Raw genomic sequence first — 18,544 nt, 5'->3', positions numbered from 1 at the left:
TCACATTAGACTTTTCAGTGTAAATGCACAGACTTTTATTTTGAGACAAATCAACAAAATACAAATGAACTTGGACTTACTTAAAAGTCCATAGCACATTTTTTTGTTAAAGGGATAATCTGTCATTTGTTAAAGAACAGCATTAGTTGTCGTTCTAATCACAATATTTACATATACATACTTTGGGTATGTAATTTTTCCCCATTGGAAGCTATCCTATTCGCTACTACTGGAAAAGGCATAATTCTAATTGGTAGGTGTGTTTAAAGTCAGTAAACAGTAAACAGTAAGCAACTGACCAAAACAAAACGAAGTGGAGGGGCAGCCACTACCTTGGAGAAATCACAGACTATTCCTTTAAATGTGAATTCAAATGGTCAATGTAGTCCTCAAAAATATGTTCTAAATGTGTGAATTTTCATATAAATATCATATAATTGTGGGAAATGCACTTTAAAAAAAAAAAATTCTGGGGGAGGGCACTACATAACACTACAGAAAGCCAGCCAACCTGCACACATGCTATAGCTAGTACAATCCACCAGAGGGCGACCTCACTCCACACAAAAACCTCATCATCAAGATATCAAATCCTATTATCCCAAATGTGACTTGTTACTGTTACCGTAACTCACCCACTGTCATCCCTCTGCTGACCTCTACTGATCATAATTTTTTCAGTCTGAAATGTATTGTCTGGGCTTTTGATCCAAAAACCTATTACAGTCAGTGAAAGTTGAGGTTTACATCTATTTTCACACTGTAAAATTGACCTATTTTGAAAGAGGACGGAGTAGGAAAGTTCCAAAACTGGTACAACTGGATAAAATAGGGTCTAAAAATGGTTTCATATTTAACTCTTATGAAAATCATTAAACATTTATAAATCCTGGTGTAAAATTGATTGGATCTATTTTCAGAAAAGCATGAATCCACCAAGGAGGTTAGTTAGTTTGTCTGTCCTTCTGTCAACAGGATATTTAAATAACAATTGATTCAATTTTGAAGACATGGATTTGGTAGGATTATTGTTTTTCAGCCATAACTATGAAACTAACACAGATAGAGACTTGATTCTAAAATCTAAAAGTATGTTTGCAGGGTCAAGAAATAAATTTAAATTTAGCATACAAATTTAAGTGAGAATTAGTAAAGTAGTAAAAAAAAAGTAAAAGTAAAAAAAAAAAAAGTAAAAAGTAAAGAAAAAGTAAAAAAAAACAAAAACAAAAAAAACTCAGGGATCCAGAAAGTAACTCATTCACATACTAATTCATGCAATCATTCATTTGTTTTATTTATTTAATTGAGGTAGCCTATAGTTTTATCTACGGAAGAGGATTAGGGCCACATGTGAAAAATTTATTTGAGTTCTGAGATTAAAGTCAGAATTCTGACTTTAAAATCAGAATTCTGAGAATAGTCAGAATTCTGACAAAGTCAGAATTGTCTCTGCCCCGATGCTAGGTAGGCCGTATGTTCCTTCTGGAGCTAACATCTCTCTTCGTTTAAGGTCCAACATTTTGCAGGGGAAAGACATTATAACCTTATCAGCCTAATACTCCCATCTCCTGAATGTGAAAACAAAGTTTCCTCCGGAGAAAAACAGCTCTGATTAAATCTGCCGATCCCAGACTGACAAGAAATATGTCTATTGATGAATTTGTAGTCGCTTTTGGTATATTTCGCGACGTGATATGCTCCATCTACCCAGAGCGTAGACAAGAACTGGACTAAGGGAAACTGCTGATAGACCTTGCACAGCTGCGGAGGTTGCAGCACCTATTCTAAATGAATGACCTGAATAATGCTTGGGGGGATGTTACATCTCAGAAGAATCTGCTCTAAATGATAGCTAAACCAAGATTTAGACATGGGATTGTTATCTGGGGTCAGAAAAAGAGGGGTACAAGGGTCTGAGAGAGGTCTGTTTTTTTAAAAATTTACACATTGATTTAAAAGGACAGAATTGGGAATCAATGCGAGCAATAATTACAGCGCAAGAACCTCCAGCTTTAGAGTGTTTGAGGAAAAGACTAAAGAATTCTGGGTGGAAAGATAAATCTGAAAAGGTAACGTCTTTACTTGGATCAAATGAATTTGAAGAAGTGGTAAATTCTCCACCCATAAAAAGATAGTAAAAAAGAACAATCCAAGAGAGAGTCGACATAGGGAGAAATATAACCATGTTTCAAAACTGAGAGCATTTTATGCAAGATGGAAAGAGTAATAGGGAGTCTTTTGCCAGAGCTGGAGGGGGAAACTTTTGAAATGCCTTTAAGTAACAGTTTAATGGCCGGATTGGAAAATAGGCTGGGAAAAGATGGATCGGAACATCTAGCATTAAACTGGATACCAGCAACCAGACCTCTCTGGGCCGTTGGTCATCCTCTGCCTATGCCTCCTATGTGCGTCCTGATGCCACTGCAATCATTAAAGCTCAAAGATCTCTAAAGCCTTAACAGCTATGGTAAGCAATTGCATATAACTGGTGGTCGGTGGTTTTGGGTTTCGTCTCGCCATTATTTTGCTGCATTCTCTATTTTCTTATTTTCAGGTCGCTGCTGCTCTTTGACCAGGTCCAATCGTTGCTGAATTTTCAGGTCTTCAATGTCCATTTCTGCCTAAGCCCATCATTTCTATCACAACCACTAGCCATTGCTGGCTAAGTTAAAAAAAGAATTGTTAGCCGTCCAGGGCATTGTTGTCATTAGCCATTGCTGGCTGTGTTTTGTTTTTGTCTTACGATCATGATTAAATAAGATATATTGCCTGAGAGTAATTGTGCTTGTAGTTGTGTTGTCATAAGTGGTGGGCGATGGTGTCATTATTGCTTAATCTTTACTATTTAAAGTCATTCCTGTTCACTAGCCATTGCTGGCTAAGCTCAAAAAATTGTTAGCCATTCAGGTCACTGCTGACCTCTAGCCATTGCTGGCTAAAGCCCATACATTGCGAGCAGGTCACTGCTGACCTCTAGCCATTGCTGGCTAAAGTCCATACATTGCGAGCAGGTCACTGCTGACCTCTAGCCATTGCTGGCTAACTCACTCACTGCTGTCCTAATCATGCTGGGTGTGTTTGTTTCTGTCCATTTATGGTTCACCATTGATTTTAATCACTTGAACTATTGTCATGCTCATTATTATGTTTCATATCTTAGCAGATCATGCCTTCTTTGTATGATTAATTGTGGCCTGTTCCATTCCTGCTTGGTAAGTTATCATTCTTTGGGGGAAAATATTAGGCTGTGTATTTTGGGGCTTGCACCCCTTATTTTTGGGGGATTTATCTTGCTGCTGCTCAGGGCTGGTGCCCCTCGATTTCAAAATCTCCCTGTAGAGTCTAAGCGCCAAAGACTCTTGTTAAGTCCTAATTCTCACCAAATCATCTGTTATAATAAACTATTATCTTTACTTCATTCACTTGTCTCTCCTGATTGAAATGGAGCTTTAGCGAAAGTTCAGTCAGGAAGACTATATTTTGCATGCTTATGCTGTAGTTTCACTTCTCATTCCGTACTGCTATTCACTTCTCTCACGCATGCTCACTCATTATTTCCTTGCTATCTTTTCCCGGGCTGTTAATTGAGATATCAGCTGTTCACATCAGCTGGTCACATCGATCCAATAGCACAGCGACACCCCTCTATCGTTAGCCTATCATTTTGCTGCTGTCTTTTTAAATATGTCTCTCTCTCCGCTGTAGTCCATCCATGCTGCTGTTATGCGCACCCCTCCACCTCCCCGTCTCCGCCCAGTCTTCGCAGATTCATCAGCTTCATCAGCTTCATCAGCTTCGTCACTCATCAACCTCACCAGCTATCAGTTTCAGCAGAAGTCATCAGCCACCACCACCAGTGTCTGGACTCCACGGGGGGATTTATCTTGCTGCTGCTCAGGGCTGGTGCCCCTTGATTTCAAAATCTCCCTGTAGAGTCTAAGCGCCAAAGACTCTCGTTAAGTCCTAATTCATCTGTTATAATAAACTATTATCTTTACTTCATTCACTTGTCTCTCCTGATTGAACTGTTATTTAGTTCACATGCAAGCCATATGAAGACACATGATGTATATAGATAGAGAGATAGAAAACTTTATTGATCCCAGAAGGTAAATTGAGTCGTCATAGCAGCCAAGACACACAGATGACAACATACATTAAAACACGTTGTTGATGGTTAGTCCAGTGATGAGTTATAGAGTCTCATGGCGGTGGGCAAGAAGGACCTCCTGTGCCGCTCCGTGGTACACCGAGGCAGAATGAGTCTGTTGCTGAACGTGCTCCTCTGCCTGGTCAGTGTGTCATGAAGTGGATGAGAGGCATTGTCCATGATGGCCAGCAGTTTGTCCAATATTCTCCTCTCAGCCACTGCACTCACTGTGTCCAGGCTGGCCCCCAGGACAGACCCCGCCTTCCTCAGCAGTCTGTCTATCCTGTTGGTGTCTGCAGCTTTTATGCTGCTGCCCCAGCATACAACCACAAAGAAAAGGGCACTTGCCACCACTTGACTGATAGAACACGTTTAGTGCTTCTACATACATCAAAGGACCTGAGCCTCCTCAGGAAGTGGAGTCGGCTCTGGCCCTTCTTGTATATGGCCTCGGTGTTCCCACTCCAGTCCAGCTTGCTGTCCAGGTGCACTCCTAGGTACCTGTAGGACTACACCAGGTCTACATCCTCCCCCCCGATGGAAACAGGGGTGACTGGTGTCTTAGTCCTCCTGAAATCCACCACCATCTCCTTGGTTTTTTGCACATTCAACAGCATGTGGTTCTGGTTACACCACCCCACAAAGTCACTAACCAGTCCTCTGTACTAGCCTCCTGCCCCCCCAACACATCCGACAATTGCAGAGTCGTCCGCATGAACCTGTATAGAGTGAACTATAATTTCAGCAGTTGTCTTTGGCCAGCAGTGTGAGCGTTTCTCCTCACATGAAGTAACACTCCCTCTATCTAACACAGAGACACCGAGGAACCAAACCCAGAGCCAAACCCAAACGCAGGGTAGAGGGGTTCAGTGAATGTGGAGTGGAAGGTGTGGAGGTGGATCAATGTGTCAGAGGAGAATCTGTAGAAGGACAGAGTGCCAGCAGGCCAGTCCAGATACACTCCTACTCTGTTAGAGACAGAGGAGGAGGGCATACATATGTCTGTTCTGTTTTTGTGCGAGGCAGTGTAATTATTACCAAAGCAGGCCAGGCTCCAGGACTTGTCATTCCTTCCAAGACAGCAGTCAGCACCCCGTCCTCTCCTTCTGATTCCTCTGTATGACACTCCTATATCAACCAATCCTTTCCACTCGACCTCCCAGTAACAGCGCCCAGTCAGGCCATTTGTACACAGCAGCTGTTTCAAGAAGTCAAATCTCTCTGGGTGATCAGGATTCGGCTGCTCCTCTCTCACTGTTTTCAACTTTCTGTTGTCCTCAGACAGAGAGAGGTTTCTGTGTGCTGTGTTTGGGTCCAGTGTAAGTTCACAGGCATCTGATGGAGAGAACAAGACACAAAACAGAAATATTTTTTAATCTAATATACGTGTTTATTGTTGATTTATTGACAGTTTTACAATTACAGTTTTACAGTTTCATGATGGCACATTATGACAGCCATCATCCTAATTCACAGTAGGATTTGAGTGAATGGATGTCACATACTGCTGTGTAGATGGGCTTTCCATCTCAACAGAATGTGTGCTTCTTTGTTTTCATGAATAAAATTAAACACACACTTACACTTCTTCAGACCTGATTTCAACCACTGCACTCCACCATGGTCCACACTGGAAGTGAGGGGAAAAACAAAGTCAGACCAGCACTGATAATAGAAACATATGCGTTAAAGAACAGTTCTCTGAGTGAAGAGACTATCTCTCCACCCAGTTACAAATTTCATATGTGCGGGAAACTGACCCTTGGGGTCAGCTGACATGGATCATTTCTTTGAGACAAACCACCTATGAGTGCTGTGTGCCGCACACTATCATTGGTTATAATTTTGATGGAACAGATCCCCGAGCAGCCTTGAGCTGGATAGTCTCTTCACTCAGAGAACCAGATAATTTAAATATGAGCATTAAGTAACAGAAGGTTACATATGTAACCATGGTTCTCTATCGTATCGAGACTATCTCTCCACCCAGTTACATATTCCATATGTGGGGAACTGACCCACAGGGTCAGATGATGTGGATAATTTCTTTAAGACAAACCACCTTTGAGACACACTGTGACCCTACCCTTGTCACACCTAGCTGCTTCTATGGTGGCCCTCAGGTCACAAGAGCCCCAGGTTGGCCCTTGTGTCTGTGATGGGGCAAGTGCCTGACCCCACGATAGGTCAGCCCTCTAAATTGACAGAGCTTGCCGCCCCGCTCCACCTCGTCTGGTTCAGGGGCAGCCTCCCCTTGCCTCTTCTGTTGTTTTAGCACCACTTTAGCTAACCCGTCACCTGCTCTTGTGGAATCACAATGATCAGTGATAGTGCGGCGTACAGGTGCTCTTATACTGTGCGCAGCCACCTCACTGGTGGTTTGTCTTAAAGAAATTATCCATGTCACAGGCCATCTTTACTTCCTTGACTTGATGCATTTCCTGTTGAAACAGGATGTTGGGGCAGAACGTACTGCAGTGAGGGATCATTCCAAAGTCTAAACCAACGGAATATGCGTCAAGGAGAGAAAGGCAATGTTATTTGATAGGAGGGGTAGAGGGGTGAGATTGTTCAAAAATCTGATGGTTTTATTGGTTAGACATATATATTCATGCCTACTAGTGCAACATAAGGTCACCCTGGAACATGCCCGGAACAAACTTCCAGAAAATATGAGGTCTGTCTCCACTTTAGAATCTTTTAAATCAGGCCTTAAAACGTTTCTGTTCCCAAGGGCTTTTTAAGAAATTTAGGGCAACACTCATCTGCACTGGAATATTTATTTATTTTTATCTTTTATATTTTCTTTTAAATGTGATTTTAATTCACTTTTCACTTTTCTAATCTTCTTGTCTTTTTATCTATGTCTTTATTTTTATTTTATTTATGCAAAGCACTTTGAATTGCTGTTGTGTATGAAATGTGCTATATAAATAAACTTGCCTTGCCTTGCCTTACCATGAAAGATACTCTGTCTTCCAGGAAGTAGGAAGAGGCAATATCAACTCTAACCCTTGTAATGGAAAATGACTATGCATTCATGTAACCAGGCTTTAATCAACGCCTGGTGCGCAGGCCTCCAAATGTAACACTTGCTCTTTCTCTCAGTGACACGTACATTCCTCCTTTAAAAGGCAGATTCACCCAATACTCTGTATCAGTCTGCATGAGATCTTGTATGCTCTGTAACTGATCCTTTCTGCGCAGAAAGCTGAATAAACAGATGACTTAGACGCTTGTTTTATAGACTTTATTTTCAGAATTTCCATCACACCCTTCTATAAGACATTGCCTCTTCCTGGCAGCAATCCTCTCCATACCTGAGAGTGTCCAGTCTCCAGTGTGGATCCTCCAGTCCAGCAGAGAGCAGCTTCACTTCTGAGTCTCCTGGGTGATTGTAGCTCAGGTCCAGCTCTCTCAGATGGGAGGGGTTGGAGCTCAGAGCTGAGGCCAGAGAAGCACAGCCTTCCTCTGTGACCAGACAGCCTGACAACCTACACACACACACACACACACACACACACACACACACAAGAAACAAACAGCTACATACAGTATTGTTGCATTTTCTCCCAATGATGTGTATAGTTTGCTGGGTGATGAAAAGTTTTCCCCAATTTTGAAGTAAAACCAGCTTGATAACTTTCAATAATGACCATAGCAGAGTTCCTCTCTTAAAGGTCCCATATTTTACACTTTCCAGTGTTTTATTTTATGTCTTGAGGTCCATTCAAAGCTGTGTGTGTGGGGTCATGCACCAAAAACACTCTCAATCCATTTTTACAGGTTCATTTTCCAGCAGCTCTCTGAGCCTTACCAAGAACAGGCTGTTTTTGGTGCTGTCTTTATGACACCGCAGCCTGGCAGCTACAGGTAGGGAAAACTCTCCATGGGAAAAGGAGATCCTAGCTCTTAGTATAAACTCCTTGTTTAAAAAGAGTTACATTTAGATTTTTGCATTAGTACACTGCTCTGAAATTAGTAATGATAATGCGAAAACTGTAATTGTCTCCAATATTAACAGTTGACCCAAGGATCGGGTTTGTGTTTTCATTTAGTTCTCAACTGAATTTGTGACAAAATCTTACAAGTCCTTTATGTTGGGTTTCAACAACAGAGGCAGTAAGGAGAGGAAATAATGAAAAATAATCATGGAAAGTAGTTCAGAGGGGATAGAAAGTAGTGAAAAAATGTGAGTATCCCGGCTGGTTTCAAAATCATATAAGCAGGAAAATTCTACAGAGGTAATGTATTTTAGCTGACATTGTGCATGTAAACCAGAATTTAAATTGCTGTCTGTTGAACAGGTTGAGGAATACTGACCTGAGAGTTTCCAGTCTACAGTGTGGACTGTCCAGTCCAGCAGATAGCAGCTTCACTCCTGAATCCTGCAGGTCGTTGTTACTCAGGTCCAACTCTCTCAGACTAGAGGACTTGGAGCTGAGGACTGACGACAACTTCTTACAGCATTTCTCTGTGATCTTGTTTTGATTTAAACTGAAAAATAGAAAAAATAATAATAAGGTATTTAGCTTTCCAGAGTAACTCTCAGTGAGCAGGAAGGAGTTCAGTTTCTTACTCCAGTACACTGGGCAGGGAACATTTGATGTTTCAAATATCAAACATGATGCTCTAACCCTGATCACCCTTTCGGAAAAGGAGAGGAATACAGCATAATACATTTGTATCATGCAGTGTTTATACCACACAAAATGTTTTTGTGTCAAAGCAGAATCTTTAGCTTATATGACCACAAATAAAACAAACAGAAATACATCAAAAACAGCACATGGTGTTATAGTTACAACTTATTGTGACACAAAAGCATCATAATCTGATTTTACCGGAGTGTTTCCAGTCTACAGTCTGGATTCCCCAGTCCAGCAGAGAGCAGCTTCACTCCTGAATCCTGCAGATTGTTGTTGCTCAGGTCCAGCTCTCTCAGACTAGAGAACTTGGAGCTGAGAACTGAGGCCAGAGCCTCACAGCTTCTCTCTGACAGCCGACAGCCACTCAGCCTGAAGAAGCATTAGTGTTAAAAAAACAACAACTTTTTCTCTCTTGTATAAATGATCATATCATACATTTAATTGATCCAGTTATCTATACACTTACACAGATTTATTGGAGGCTTTGACTACAGGCAGCAGCCTCAGAAGAGCCTCCTCTGAAGTAAAGTATTTCTTCAGGTCAAACACGTCCAGCTCTTTTTCTGATGACAGTAAGATGAAGACCAGAGCCGACCACTGAGCAGGGGAGAGTTTTTCTGCGGAGAGACTTCCTGATCTCAGGTACTGTTGGATCTCCTCCACTAGAGAACAGTCATTCAGCTCATTCAGACAGTGGAACAGATTGATGCTTCTCTCTGGAGATGGATTCTCCCTGATCTTCTCCTTGATGTACTGGATGGTTTCCTGATTGGTCTGTGAGCTACTTCCTGTCTGTGTCAGCAGGCCATGTAGGAGAGCCTGATTGGTCTGCAGTGAAAGGCCCAGGAGGAAGCGGACAAATAAGTCCAGATGTCCATTTGGACTCTGTAAGGCCTTGTCCACAGCACTCTGGTAGAGGTCTTTTACATTAGATTTCTCTCGTAATAGTGTAGACCACGAGGATGTTGATTGTGTTTCTGACAGTAGATTGACACCAGAGTTGATGAATGACAGAAAGACATAAACAGCAGCCAGAAACTCCTGAATGCTCAGATGGACAAAGCAGAACACCTTGTCCTGGTTCAGCCCATGCTCCTCTTTAAAGATCTGTGTGAACACTCCTGAGTACACTGAGGCTGCTCTGATATCAATGCCACACTCTGTCACGTCGGCTTCATAGAAGATCAGGTTGCCTTTCTCCAGCTGGTCAAAAGCCAGTTTCCCCAGAGAGAGAATCATCTTCCTGCTCTTTCGATTCCACACTGGATCTGTCTCAGTTCTCCCATGATACTTGACATTTCCCTGTTTGGACTGAACCACCAGGAAGTGGATGTACATCTCAGTCAGGGTTTTGGGCAGGCCTCCTCTCTCATCTGTTCTCAACACATGCTCCAGAACTGTAGCAGCGATCCAACAGAAGACTGGGATGTGGCACATGATGTGGAGGCTTCGTGAAGTCTTGATGTGTGAGATGATTGTGCTGGCCAGCTCCTCATCTCTGAATCTCTTCCTGAAGTACTCTTCCTTCTGTGGGTCAGTGAATCCTCTCACCTCTGTCACCATGTCAACACACTCAGGAGGGATCTGATTGGCTGCTGCAGGTCGTGTGGTTATCCAGAGATGAGCAGAGGGAAGCAGGTTCCCCTTGATGAGGTTTGTCAGCAACACATCCACCGAGGTTGACTCTGTCACATCAGTCCAGATCTCGTTGTTCTGGAAGTCTAGAGGAAGTCGACACTCATCCAGACCATCAAAGATGAACACAACCTGGTCAAACCTGCAGATTCCTGCTGCTTTGGTCTCAATGAAGAAGTGATGAAGAAGTTCCACCAAGCTGTACTTTTTCCCTTTCAGCAGATTCAGCTCTCGGAAAGTGAATGGAAATGTGAACTGTATATCCTGGTTGGCTTTGTCTTCAGCCCAGTCCAGAGTGAACTTCTGTGTTAAGACTGTTTTCCCAATGCCAGCCACTCCCTTTGTCATCAATGTTCTGATTGGTTTATCTCTTCCAGGTAAGGGTTTAAAGATGTCGTCACATTTAATTGGTGTTTCTGGTCTCTCTGATTTCCTGGATGCTGTTTCAATCTGTCTGACCTCATGTTCATCATTGATCTCTCCACTCGCTCCCTCTGTGATGTAGATCTCTGTGTAGATCTGATTCAGAAGTGTTGGGTTTCCTGCTTTAGCAATCCCTTCAAACAAACACTGAAACTTTTCCTTCAGGTCAGATTTGAGTTTACGTTGGCACACTGCAGCAAGAGTTTCTGAGTAAACAAATAACAACAATAAGTGGATGTTTTGGTAAACAATAGAAATTACCTGGTAAATGTATATAAATCCCCACTCCATGGCATCTATTCTGCTCATCACTGATTTTTTTATGTGCACCACTATGTTCAGTGTATTACACACACATTACAAATTAATTATGTTACCAGATTATCCACAGAGATTGTGCTCATCTACCTTTTAATCTGGAACTGAATAGATGTTGTTTGGCAAATGTTTAGATTTACAATAGAGTTTGGAAATGTAAGCATCTCCCATTTTCTCACCATTTCCCCTCTCCATCACGTTAAACCTGTTAAAAGCCTCTTACTGTTCTGCAGAAACTCAGCCAGCTCCTCCTGCTTCATTTTCCTCAGGAAGTACAGTGTGATGTTCAGAAAAGCCTCTCTGCTGCTCCTCCTCTGCTCTTCCTCCTCACCGTCCATCACCTCCTCATCCTCCCTCTGCCTCTCTAAGCATTCTGGGTAATCTGGACTCAGAGCCCTCTGGAACCTCTTCAGCTCGTTCTTCACAAAAGTGACAATGTTCTCCTCAAGCAGCTGCAACAGAATAATACATGAATTACATTTTCTTACTAAAATCGTGGAACACAACATCAAAACCATCTTGCATTGATTGGAAGCCCACTGGTCTAAAGAGTGTAGCAAAAGGTGATGTACATTTATGTACCATAAATATGGAGTTCAGGTCTGTTTGATGCTCCTGGGCAGACTGACCACTGGGAACCTCTGACCTCTCCTGGTACGCTCTGTGGAGAAATCAAAACATGACAAATTAGGTCTGCATATCACACACACACGTACGCACACACACACGTATACACACACACACACACACACACACACACAGGTAGTTAAAAGTGTTGTGTTCTGTCATGATGGATCCTAGTAGGAACTTCATTGTAAATGCTGCTCTGATTGTTGGATGGGAGGTTTTAAAAAGGAAATTAAATCAACAGTGTGAAGAGCCAGACCAAACAACAAACCCATCTGTGTTTATCATCTGTGTTTTAATTTTTTACCTTTTATCAACAGAGTGGTGTCCATCTTTAAAATCAGTAAGGCCATCCTTTGACCAATCACTCTTCATGGACACACAGCTGGGTACAGGGGAGTCTGGTCTCTCCTGCTGAATCCTGCTAGAAACACAGGAGTGATGGCAGACAAAGGTTAGAGGCAGGATTCTGACCAGCAGATAGACAATTCTTGACTTAGAGTGTGAGGAGAGTAAATGAGTGACACTCTTTCCTAGGGCTGCAACTAACGATTATTTTCATTGTCGATTAATCTGTCGATTATTTTCTCGATTAATCGATTAGTTGTTTGGTCTATAAAATGTCAGAAAATGGTGCAAAATGTCGATCAGTGTTTCCCAAAGCCCAAGATGACGTCCTCAAATGTCTTTTTTTTGCCCACAACCCAAAGATATTCAGTTTACTGTCATAGAGGAGTAAAGAAACCAGAAAATATTCACATTTAAGAAGCTGGAAACAGAGAATTTTGACTTATTTTTCTTTAAAAATTGCTCAAACCGATTAATCGATTATCAAAATAGTTGCCGATTGATTTAATAGTTGACAACTAATCGATTAATCGCTTAATCGTTGCAGCTCTTCTCTTTCCTCCCTCCACAACTACCTCCAAAATGCTTCTATAAGAAACTTAAGCCCCAAATTGCTCCGGTGTAGTTTTTAGTGGTTAACAGTAGAAGACTGCAGTTGTACTGGGCAGCTACAGTTATGGACACTTAAGAGTAGAAGTGGTCCCTCTGCCACACACCCAGGCTACCAGTAACAGTCTAGATACACCAGTATTTTGCCAGATGCTTAGCTCTTACTCCTAGCAGACCAGCAATCCTCAAGGCTCTGATAGCCATAGACATGTCGAAGGCTGCCAAAAACCAAAACCATGAGCCCAAGTCCACATACACGTGAGGCTGATGGTTGGTATGTTTTTTTGGAAAAGGCCTGATCCATATATAGGTCAGAAATGCAGGCTATTTCCAGAATCAGGCTTTTTTTTTTTTTTTTTTTTTATATCAGGGGTGTTGGGTGCATTAAAAAACACATCATATGGAATATCAAACCACCACGACACCGCATGAGAGTGTCTTTACATTGTTACAGAACCTCTCTGACATTTGCAGCAATCAAGTCAATACAGTCATATGGTCACACACACACACACACACACAGGTAGTTAAAAGTGTTGTGTTCTGTCATGATGGATCCTGGTAGGAACTTCATTGTAAATGCTGCTCTGATTGTTGGATGGGAGGTTTTAAAAAGGAAATTAAATCAACAGTGTGAAGAGCCAGACCAAACAACAAACCCATCTGTGTTTATCATCAGTTTTAATTTTTTACCTTTTATCAACAGAGTGGTGTCCATCTTTAAAATCAGTAAGGCCATCCTTTGACCAATCACTCTTCATGGACACACAGCTGGGTACAGGGGAGTCTGGTCTCTCCTGCTGAATCCTGCTAGAAACACAGGAGTGATGGCAGACAAAGGTTAGAGGCAGGATTCTGACCAGCAGATAGACAATTCTTGACTTAGAGTGTGAGGAGAGTAAATGAGTGACACTCTTTCCTAGGGCTGCAACTAACGATTATTTTCATTGTCGATTAATCTGTCGATTATTTTCTCGATTAATCGATTAGTTGTTTGGTCTATAAAATGTCAGAAAATGGTGCAAAATGTCGATCAGTGTTTCCCAAAGCCCAAGATGACGTCCTCAAATGTCTTTTTTTTGCCCACAACCCAAAGATATTCAGTTTACTGTCATAGAGGAGTAAAGAAACCAGAAAATATTCACATTTAAGAAGCTGGAAACAGAGAATTTTGACTTATTTTTCTTTAAAAATTGCTCAAACCGATTAATCGATTATCAAAATAGTTGCCGATTGATTTAATAGTTGACAACTAATCGATTAATCGCTTAATCGTTGCAGCTCTTCTCTTTCCTCCCTCCACAACTACCTCCAAAATGCTTCTATAAGAAACTTAAGCCCCAAATTGCTCCGGTGTAGTTTTTAGTGGTTAACAGTAGAAGACTGCAGTTGTACTGGGCAGCTACAGTTATGGACACTTAAGAGTAGAAGTGGTCCCTCTGCCACACACCCAGGCTACCAGTAACAGTCTAGATACACCAGTATTTTGCCAGATGCTTAGCTCTTACTCCTAGCAGACCAGCAATCCTCAAGGCTCTGATAGCCATAGACATGTCGAAGGCTGCCAAAAACCAAAACCATGAGCCCAAGTCCACATACACGTGAGGCTGATGGTTGGTATGTTTTTTTGGAAAATGCCTGATCCATATATAGGTCAGAAATGCAGGCTATTTCCAGAATCAGGCTTTTTTTTTTTTTTTTTTTTATATCAGGGGTGTTGGGTACATTAAAAAACACATCATATGGAATATCAAACCACCGCGACACCGCATGAGAGTGTCTTTACATTGTTACAGAACCTCTCTGACATTTGCAGCAATCAAGTCAATACAGTCATATGGTCACACACACACACACACACACACACACAGGTAGTTAAAAGTGTTGTGTTCTGTCATGATGGATCCTAGTAGGAACTTCATTGTAAATGCTGCTCTGATTGTTGGATGGGAGGTTTTAAAAAGGAAATTAAATCAACAGTGTGAAGAGCCAGACCAAACAACAAACCCATCTGTGTTTATCATCAGTTTTAATTTTTTACCTTTTATCAACAGAGTGGTGTCCATCTTTAAAATCAGTAAGGCCATCCTTTGACCAATCACTCTTCATGGACACACAGCTGGGTACAGGGGAGTCTGGTCTCTCCTGCTGAATCCTGCTAGAAACACAGGAGTGATGGCAGACAAAGGTTAGAGGCAGGATTCTGACCAGCAGATAGACAATTCTTGACTTAGAGTGTGAGGAGAGTAAATGAGTGACACTCTTTCCTAGGGCTGCAACTAACGATTATTTTCATTGTCGATTAATCTGTCGATTATTTTCTCGATTAATCGATTAGTTGTTTGGTCTATAAAATGTCAGAAAATGGTGCAAAATGTCGATCAGTGTTTCCCAAAGCCCAAGATGACGTCCTCAAATGTCTTTTTTTTGCCCACAACCCAAAGATATTCAGTTTACTGTCATAGAGGAGTAAAGAAACCAGAAAATATTCACATTTAAGAAGCTGGAAACAGAGAATTTTGACTTATTTTTCTTTAAAAATTGCTCAAACCGATTAATCGATTATCAAAATAGTTGCCGATTGATTTAATAGTTGACAACTAATCGATTAATCGCTTAATCGTTGCAGCTCTTCTCTTTCCTCCCTCCACAACTACCTCCAAAATGCTTCTATAAGAAACTTAAGCCCCAAATTGCTCCGGTGTAGTTTTTAGTGGTTAACAGTAGAAGACTGCAGTTGTACTGGGCAGCTACAGTTATGGACACTTAAGAGTAGAAGTGGTCCCTCTGCCACACACCCAGGCTACCAGTAACAGTCTAGATACACCAGTATTTTGCCAGATGCTTAGCTCTTACTCCTAGCAGACCAGCAATCCTCAAGGCTCTGATAGCCATAGACATGTCGAAGGCTGCCAAAAACCAAAACCATGAGCCCAAGTCCACATACACGTGAGGCTGATGGTTGGTAAGTTTTTTTGGAAAAGGCCTGATCCATATATAGGTCAGAAATGCAGGCTATTTCCAGAATCAGGCTTTTTTTTTTTTTTTTTTTTATATCAGGGGTGTTGGGTGCATTAAAAAACACATCATATGGAATATCAAACCACCGCGACACCGCATGAGAGTGTCTTTACATTGTTACAGAACCTCTCTGACATTTGCAGCAATCAAGTCAATACAGTCATATGGTCACACACACACACACACACACAGGTAGTTAAAAGTGTTGTGTTCTGTCATGATGGATCCTGGTAGGAACTTCATTGTAAATGCTGCTCTGATTGTTGGATGGGAGGTTTTAAAAAGGAAATTAAATCATCAGTGTGAAGAGCCAGACCAAACAACAAACCCATCTGTGTTTATCATCAGTTTTAATTTTTTACCTTTTATCAACAGAGTGGTGTCCATCTTTAAAATCAGTAAGGCCATCCTTTGACCAATCACTCTTCATGGACACACAGCTGGGTACAGGGGAGTCTGGTCTCTCCTGCTGAATCCTGCTAGAAACACAGGATGCACAAAACAGGGGTGATGGTAGAAAAAGGTTAGAGGCAGGATTCTGACTAGCAGATAGACAGTTCTTGACTTTGAGTATGGGGAGAGTAAATGAGTAACACTCTTAAGCCCCAAATTGCGCCGGTGGAGTTTTTAGTGAAGACTGCAGTTGTATTGGGAAGCTTCCACATGTGAATATATTACTGTGTGTATGTGAACAAGACTGATGCTGAAAAAAAAAACATGCACCAAACCTTCTCTCCCTAAAGTAATATTTAAATGAATACAGTAACATTTTAATGGTAGTACCAACTTACTTCTTTTCAGAAGAATGGTGTTCTTTACTAAGCTCATGCCTTGACTGGTCACTCTCCATGGACACACAGCTGGGTTGAGGAGAGTCTGGTCTCTCCTGCTGGACCCTGGCAGACAGAGAACAAGAACACCAAGATGGGAAATTAACTTAGTTAATTTAGTCAACCAGCCACAGTAGCAGGTGGATACCCAGAAACTACCAGGTAGGTCTCAACACGAAAAGTATTAGCATACCAAAATAATAATGATAATAATAATCATAACAATAGTTACCCTCTTCCCACTGAATGACTTCTCCTCTCTCCTCACAGTATTTGCTTTCTAAAAAGAATTCCCCCCATCTCTTGCCTTAACTCTTCATAGGGTAACAGAAATACTGTTGAATATGCTGAAGTAGTGTTTTAGCTGAATATGCTGTTAAGTAGTAGGAGAAGTAGGAGTAATTGTAGTAGTAGTAGTGCTTTCACAGACAATACCTTTTAACGTATAAGTAGGAGTAGTAGTTTTTAAGTGGAACGTGCCTTTAAATGTTTCCCAATTTTAGGGAATAAACCTTTAACAGTATGTGTTGTAGTAGAAACAGTGTTAGAATACAGTGAAAGTATATGAAGTGTATTCAGCTTCATGTATTTCATCACTCCTGCTGATGACCTGGGCTCTCTGGTTATGACCTGAAGGAAAGATGTGTGACAGCAGCAGACAGTCAACATGGTGTGAAGGTGCTGTGGGTTGTGGTGTTTAAAATTTGGCTTCAAACAGCTGTAAGCCTAATTTACCACCAAGGGGCGCTGAGAAGCAAATTAGGAAACCACAGACCTACGAATATACGGACTAGAAGCCCTAATTCAAATCACTAGTGCAGTGCCCGTTCGCGCCGCTGCTGCACAGAGCGCTGTTTATTCAAAGTTTATAAATATTGAACGTGTCGCGTGTCTAAATTGCATCAAATCCGACACTGCACGTCCTTGGTTCCCCAGCAATACACCCGCCAAGTGTTAAGTCGATCGGACGAACGGTTCTCGAGATATGCGACGGACACAGACAGACAGGCAGAGATTCCTTGCTTTATAGTACGATGATAATGATTGAGTTTATTAAAATCTAAAATAACAGGACGTAAAGATGATCAGATGACCTATCAATACAATGTTGATAAATAGAGGTCTTGACCTGAATAACCATGAACAAACAGCCTCCATAAAATAACTTCCGTATCAAAGCCCAAACCAATGTCTCTGTGGCAGAGAAATCAGGAAGTCGTTTTTATTATGCGTCAAATAATGAAATGTAACCATGTCTTCTTCAGTGAACTAAAGAGCAGCCTTCCTTTACTGATTAAAACAGGCTTAAAAGCGTTACAACTAATTTACATGTTCAGGACTTTAATGTTAACTCCCAAACACTGATCTGCTCACAAACTGTCACAAAGGGTTTTCGTGTTTACAACCGAAACAGTGTTTCCCGACCTTCACCCTTCTCATCACAAATAGAGGCTTAATATGTGTATTAGTGTCTGTTAGCAGTTACCATTAATAGGTTTAAAAATGATACACTATAAACTATTATGTAACGTGTTTGCTACAATACCTTTTCATGTTGAAAATGATCTGTGTCACGCCGATAAGTGAAAGTGAAAGTGTTCTGGCAAGAGAGAGAGGGAGAGGGAGGGTCAACAGCCTCAGGGAACGACAAAGTCATAAAGTCAAACAGGTTTATCGTGTCAAATATCTCCCTTTGGGTGAAGGGAGAGATCTCGGCGTCCAGTTAATGCAACTCATTAGCCTACTATTTGTTGTTTTCTCCTTTTTTCTCTTCATTTTTCTTTGTTTTCATTTTCCATACTTGTCTAATGTTTTACTTATTTTATTGAGGTAGCCTACTTTTATCTCATTGTCTCTTTGTGTTTTAAGTAAAGCAGTTTGTAAACATTGTTTTTAGAAAAGTGCCATACAAAAAAGTTATTGCTATTGTTTGA

The 18,544-nt window shown here is 41.3% G+C and overlaps 1 protein-coding gene across 1 annotated transcript; it reads right to left on the bottom strand.

The window, feature by feature from the left end:
• Window positions 1-4,086: 4,086 nt before the first annotated feature.
• On the bottom strand, window positions 4,087-18,194 carry LOC139663102 (NLR family CARD domain-containing protein 3-like). Its single transcript, XM_071541639.1, has 14 exons — window positions 18,157-18,194; window positions 16,572-16,676; window positions 16,143-16,259; window positions 14,801-14,917; window positions 13,453-13,569; window positions 12,110-12,226; window positions 11,758-11,836; window positions 11,399-11,627; window positions 9,266-11,063; window positions 8,995-9,168; window positions 8,474-8,647; window positions 7,471-7,644; window positions 5,734-5,780; window positions 4,087-5,485 (listed from the first exon to the last, which is right to left on the bottom strand). The coding sequence occupies exons 1-14, from the start codon at window positions 18,162-18,164 to the stop codon at window positions 4,956-4,958; spliced, it is 3,786 nt and encodes a 1,261-aa protein (XP_071397740.1). The 5' UTR covers window positions 18,165-18,194; the 3' UTR covers window positions 4,087-4,955.
• Between the last annotated feature and the right edge of the window lie 350 nt (window positions 18,195-18,544).

The sequence above is a fragment of the Centroberyx affinis genome, unplaced genomic scaffold (assembly GCF_046629955.1).
Source record: "Centroberyx affinis isolate AG114_WGS23_722 - 3 ecotype Tasmania unplaced genomic scaffold, CSIRO-AGI_Caff_v1 ptg003918l_1, whole genome shotgun sequence".
In the NCBI taxonomy this organism is placed as follows: Eukaryota; Metazoa; Chordata; class Actinopteri; order Beryciformes; family Berycidae; genus Centroberyx; species Centroberyx affinis.
The sequence above is the reverse complement of the archived record's forward strand: the minus strand, read 5'-3'. Positions and strand labels throughout refer to the sequence as shown.

What these genes read in the sequence shown, in the direction of transcription:
- LOC139663102 (XM_071541639.1), bottom strand. An exon ending in CACCACTCTGTTGATAAAAG is followed by an intron (nt 14,918 to 16,142) that starts GTAAAAAATTAA and finishes CTGTGTTTCTAG; the next exon opens with CAGGATTCAGCAGGAGAGAC. An exon ending in AAAGCCTCCAATAAATCTGT is followed by an intron (nt 9,169 to 9,265) that starts GTAAGTGTATAG and finishes ATGCTTCTTCAG; the next exon opens with GCTGAGTGGCTGTCGGCTGT.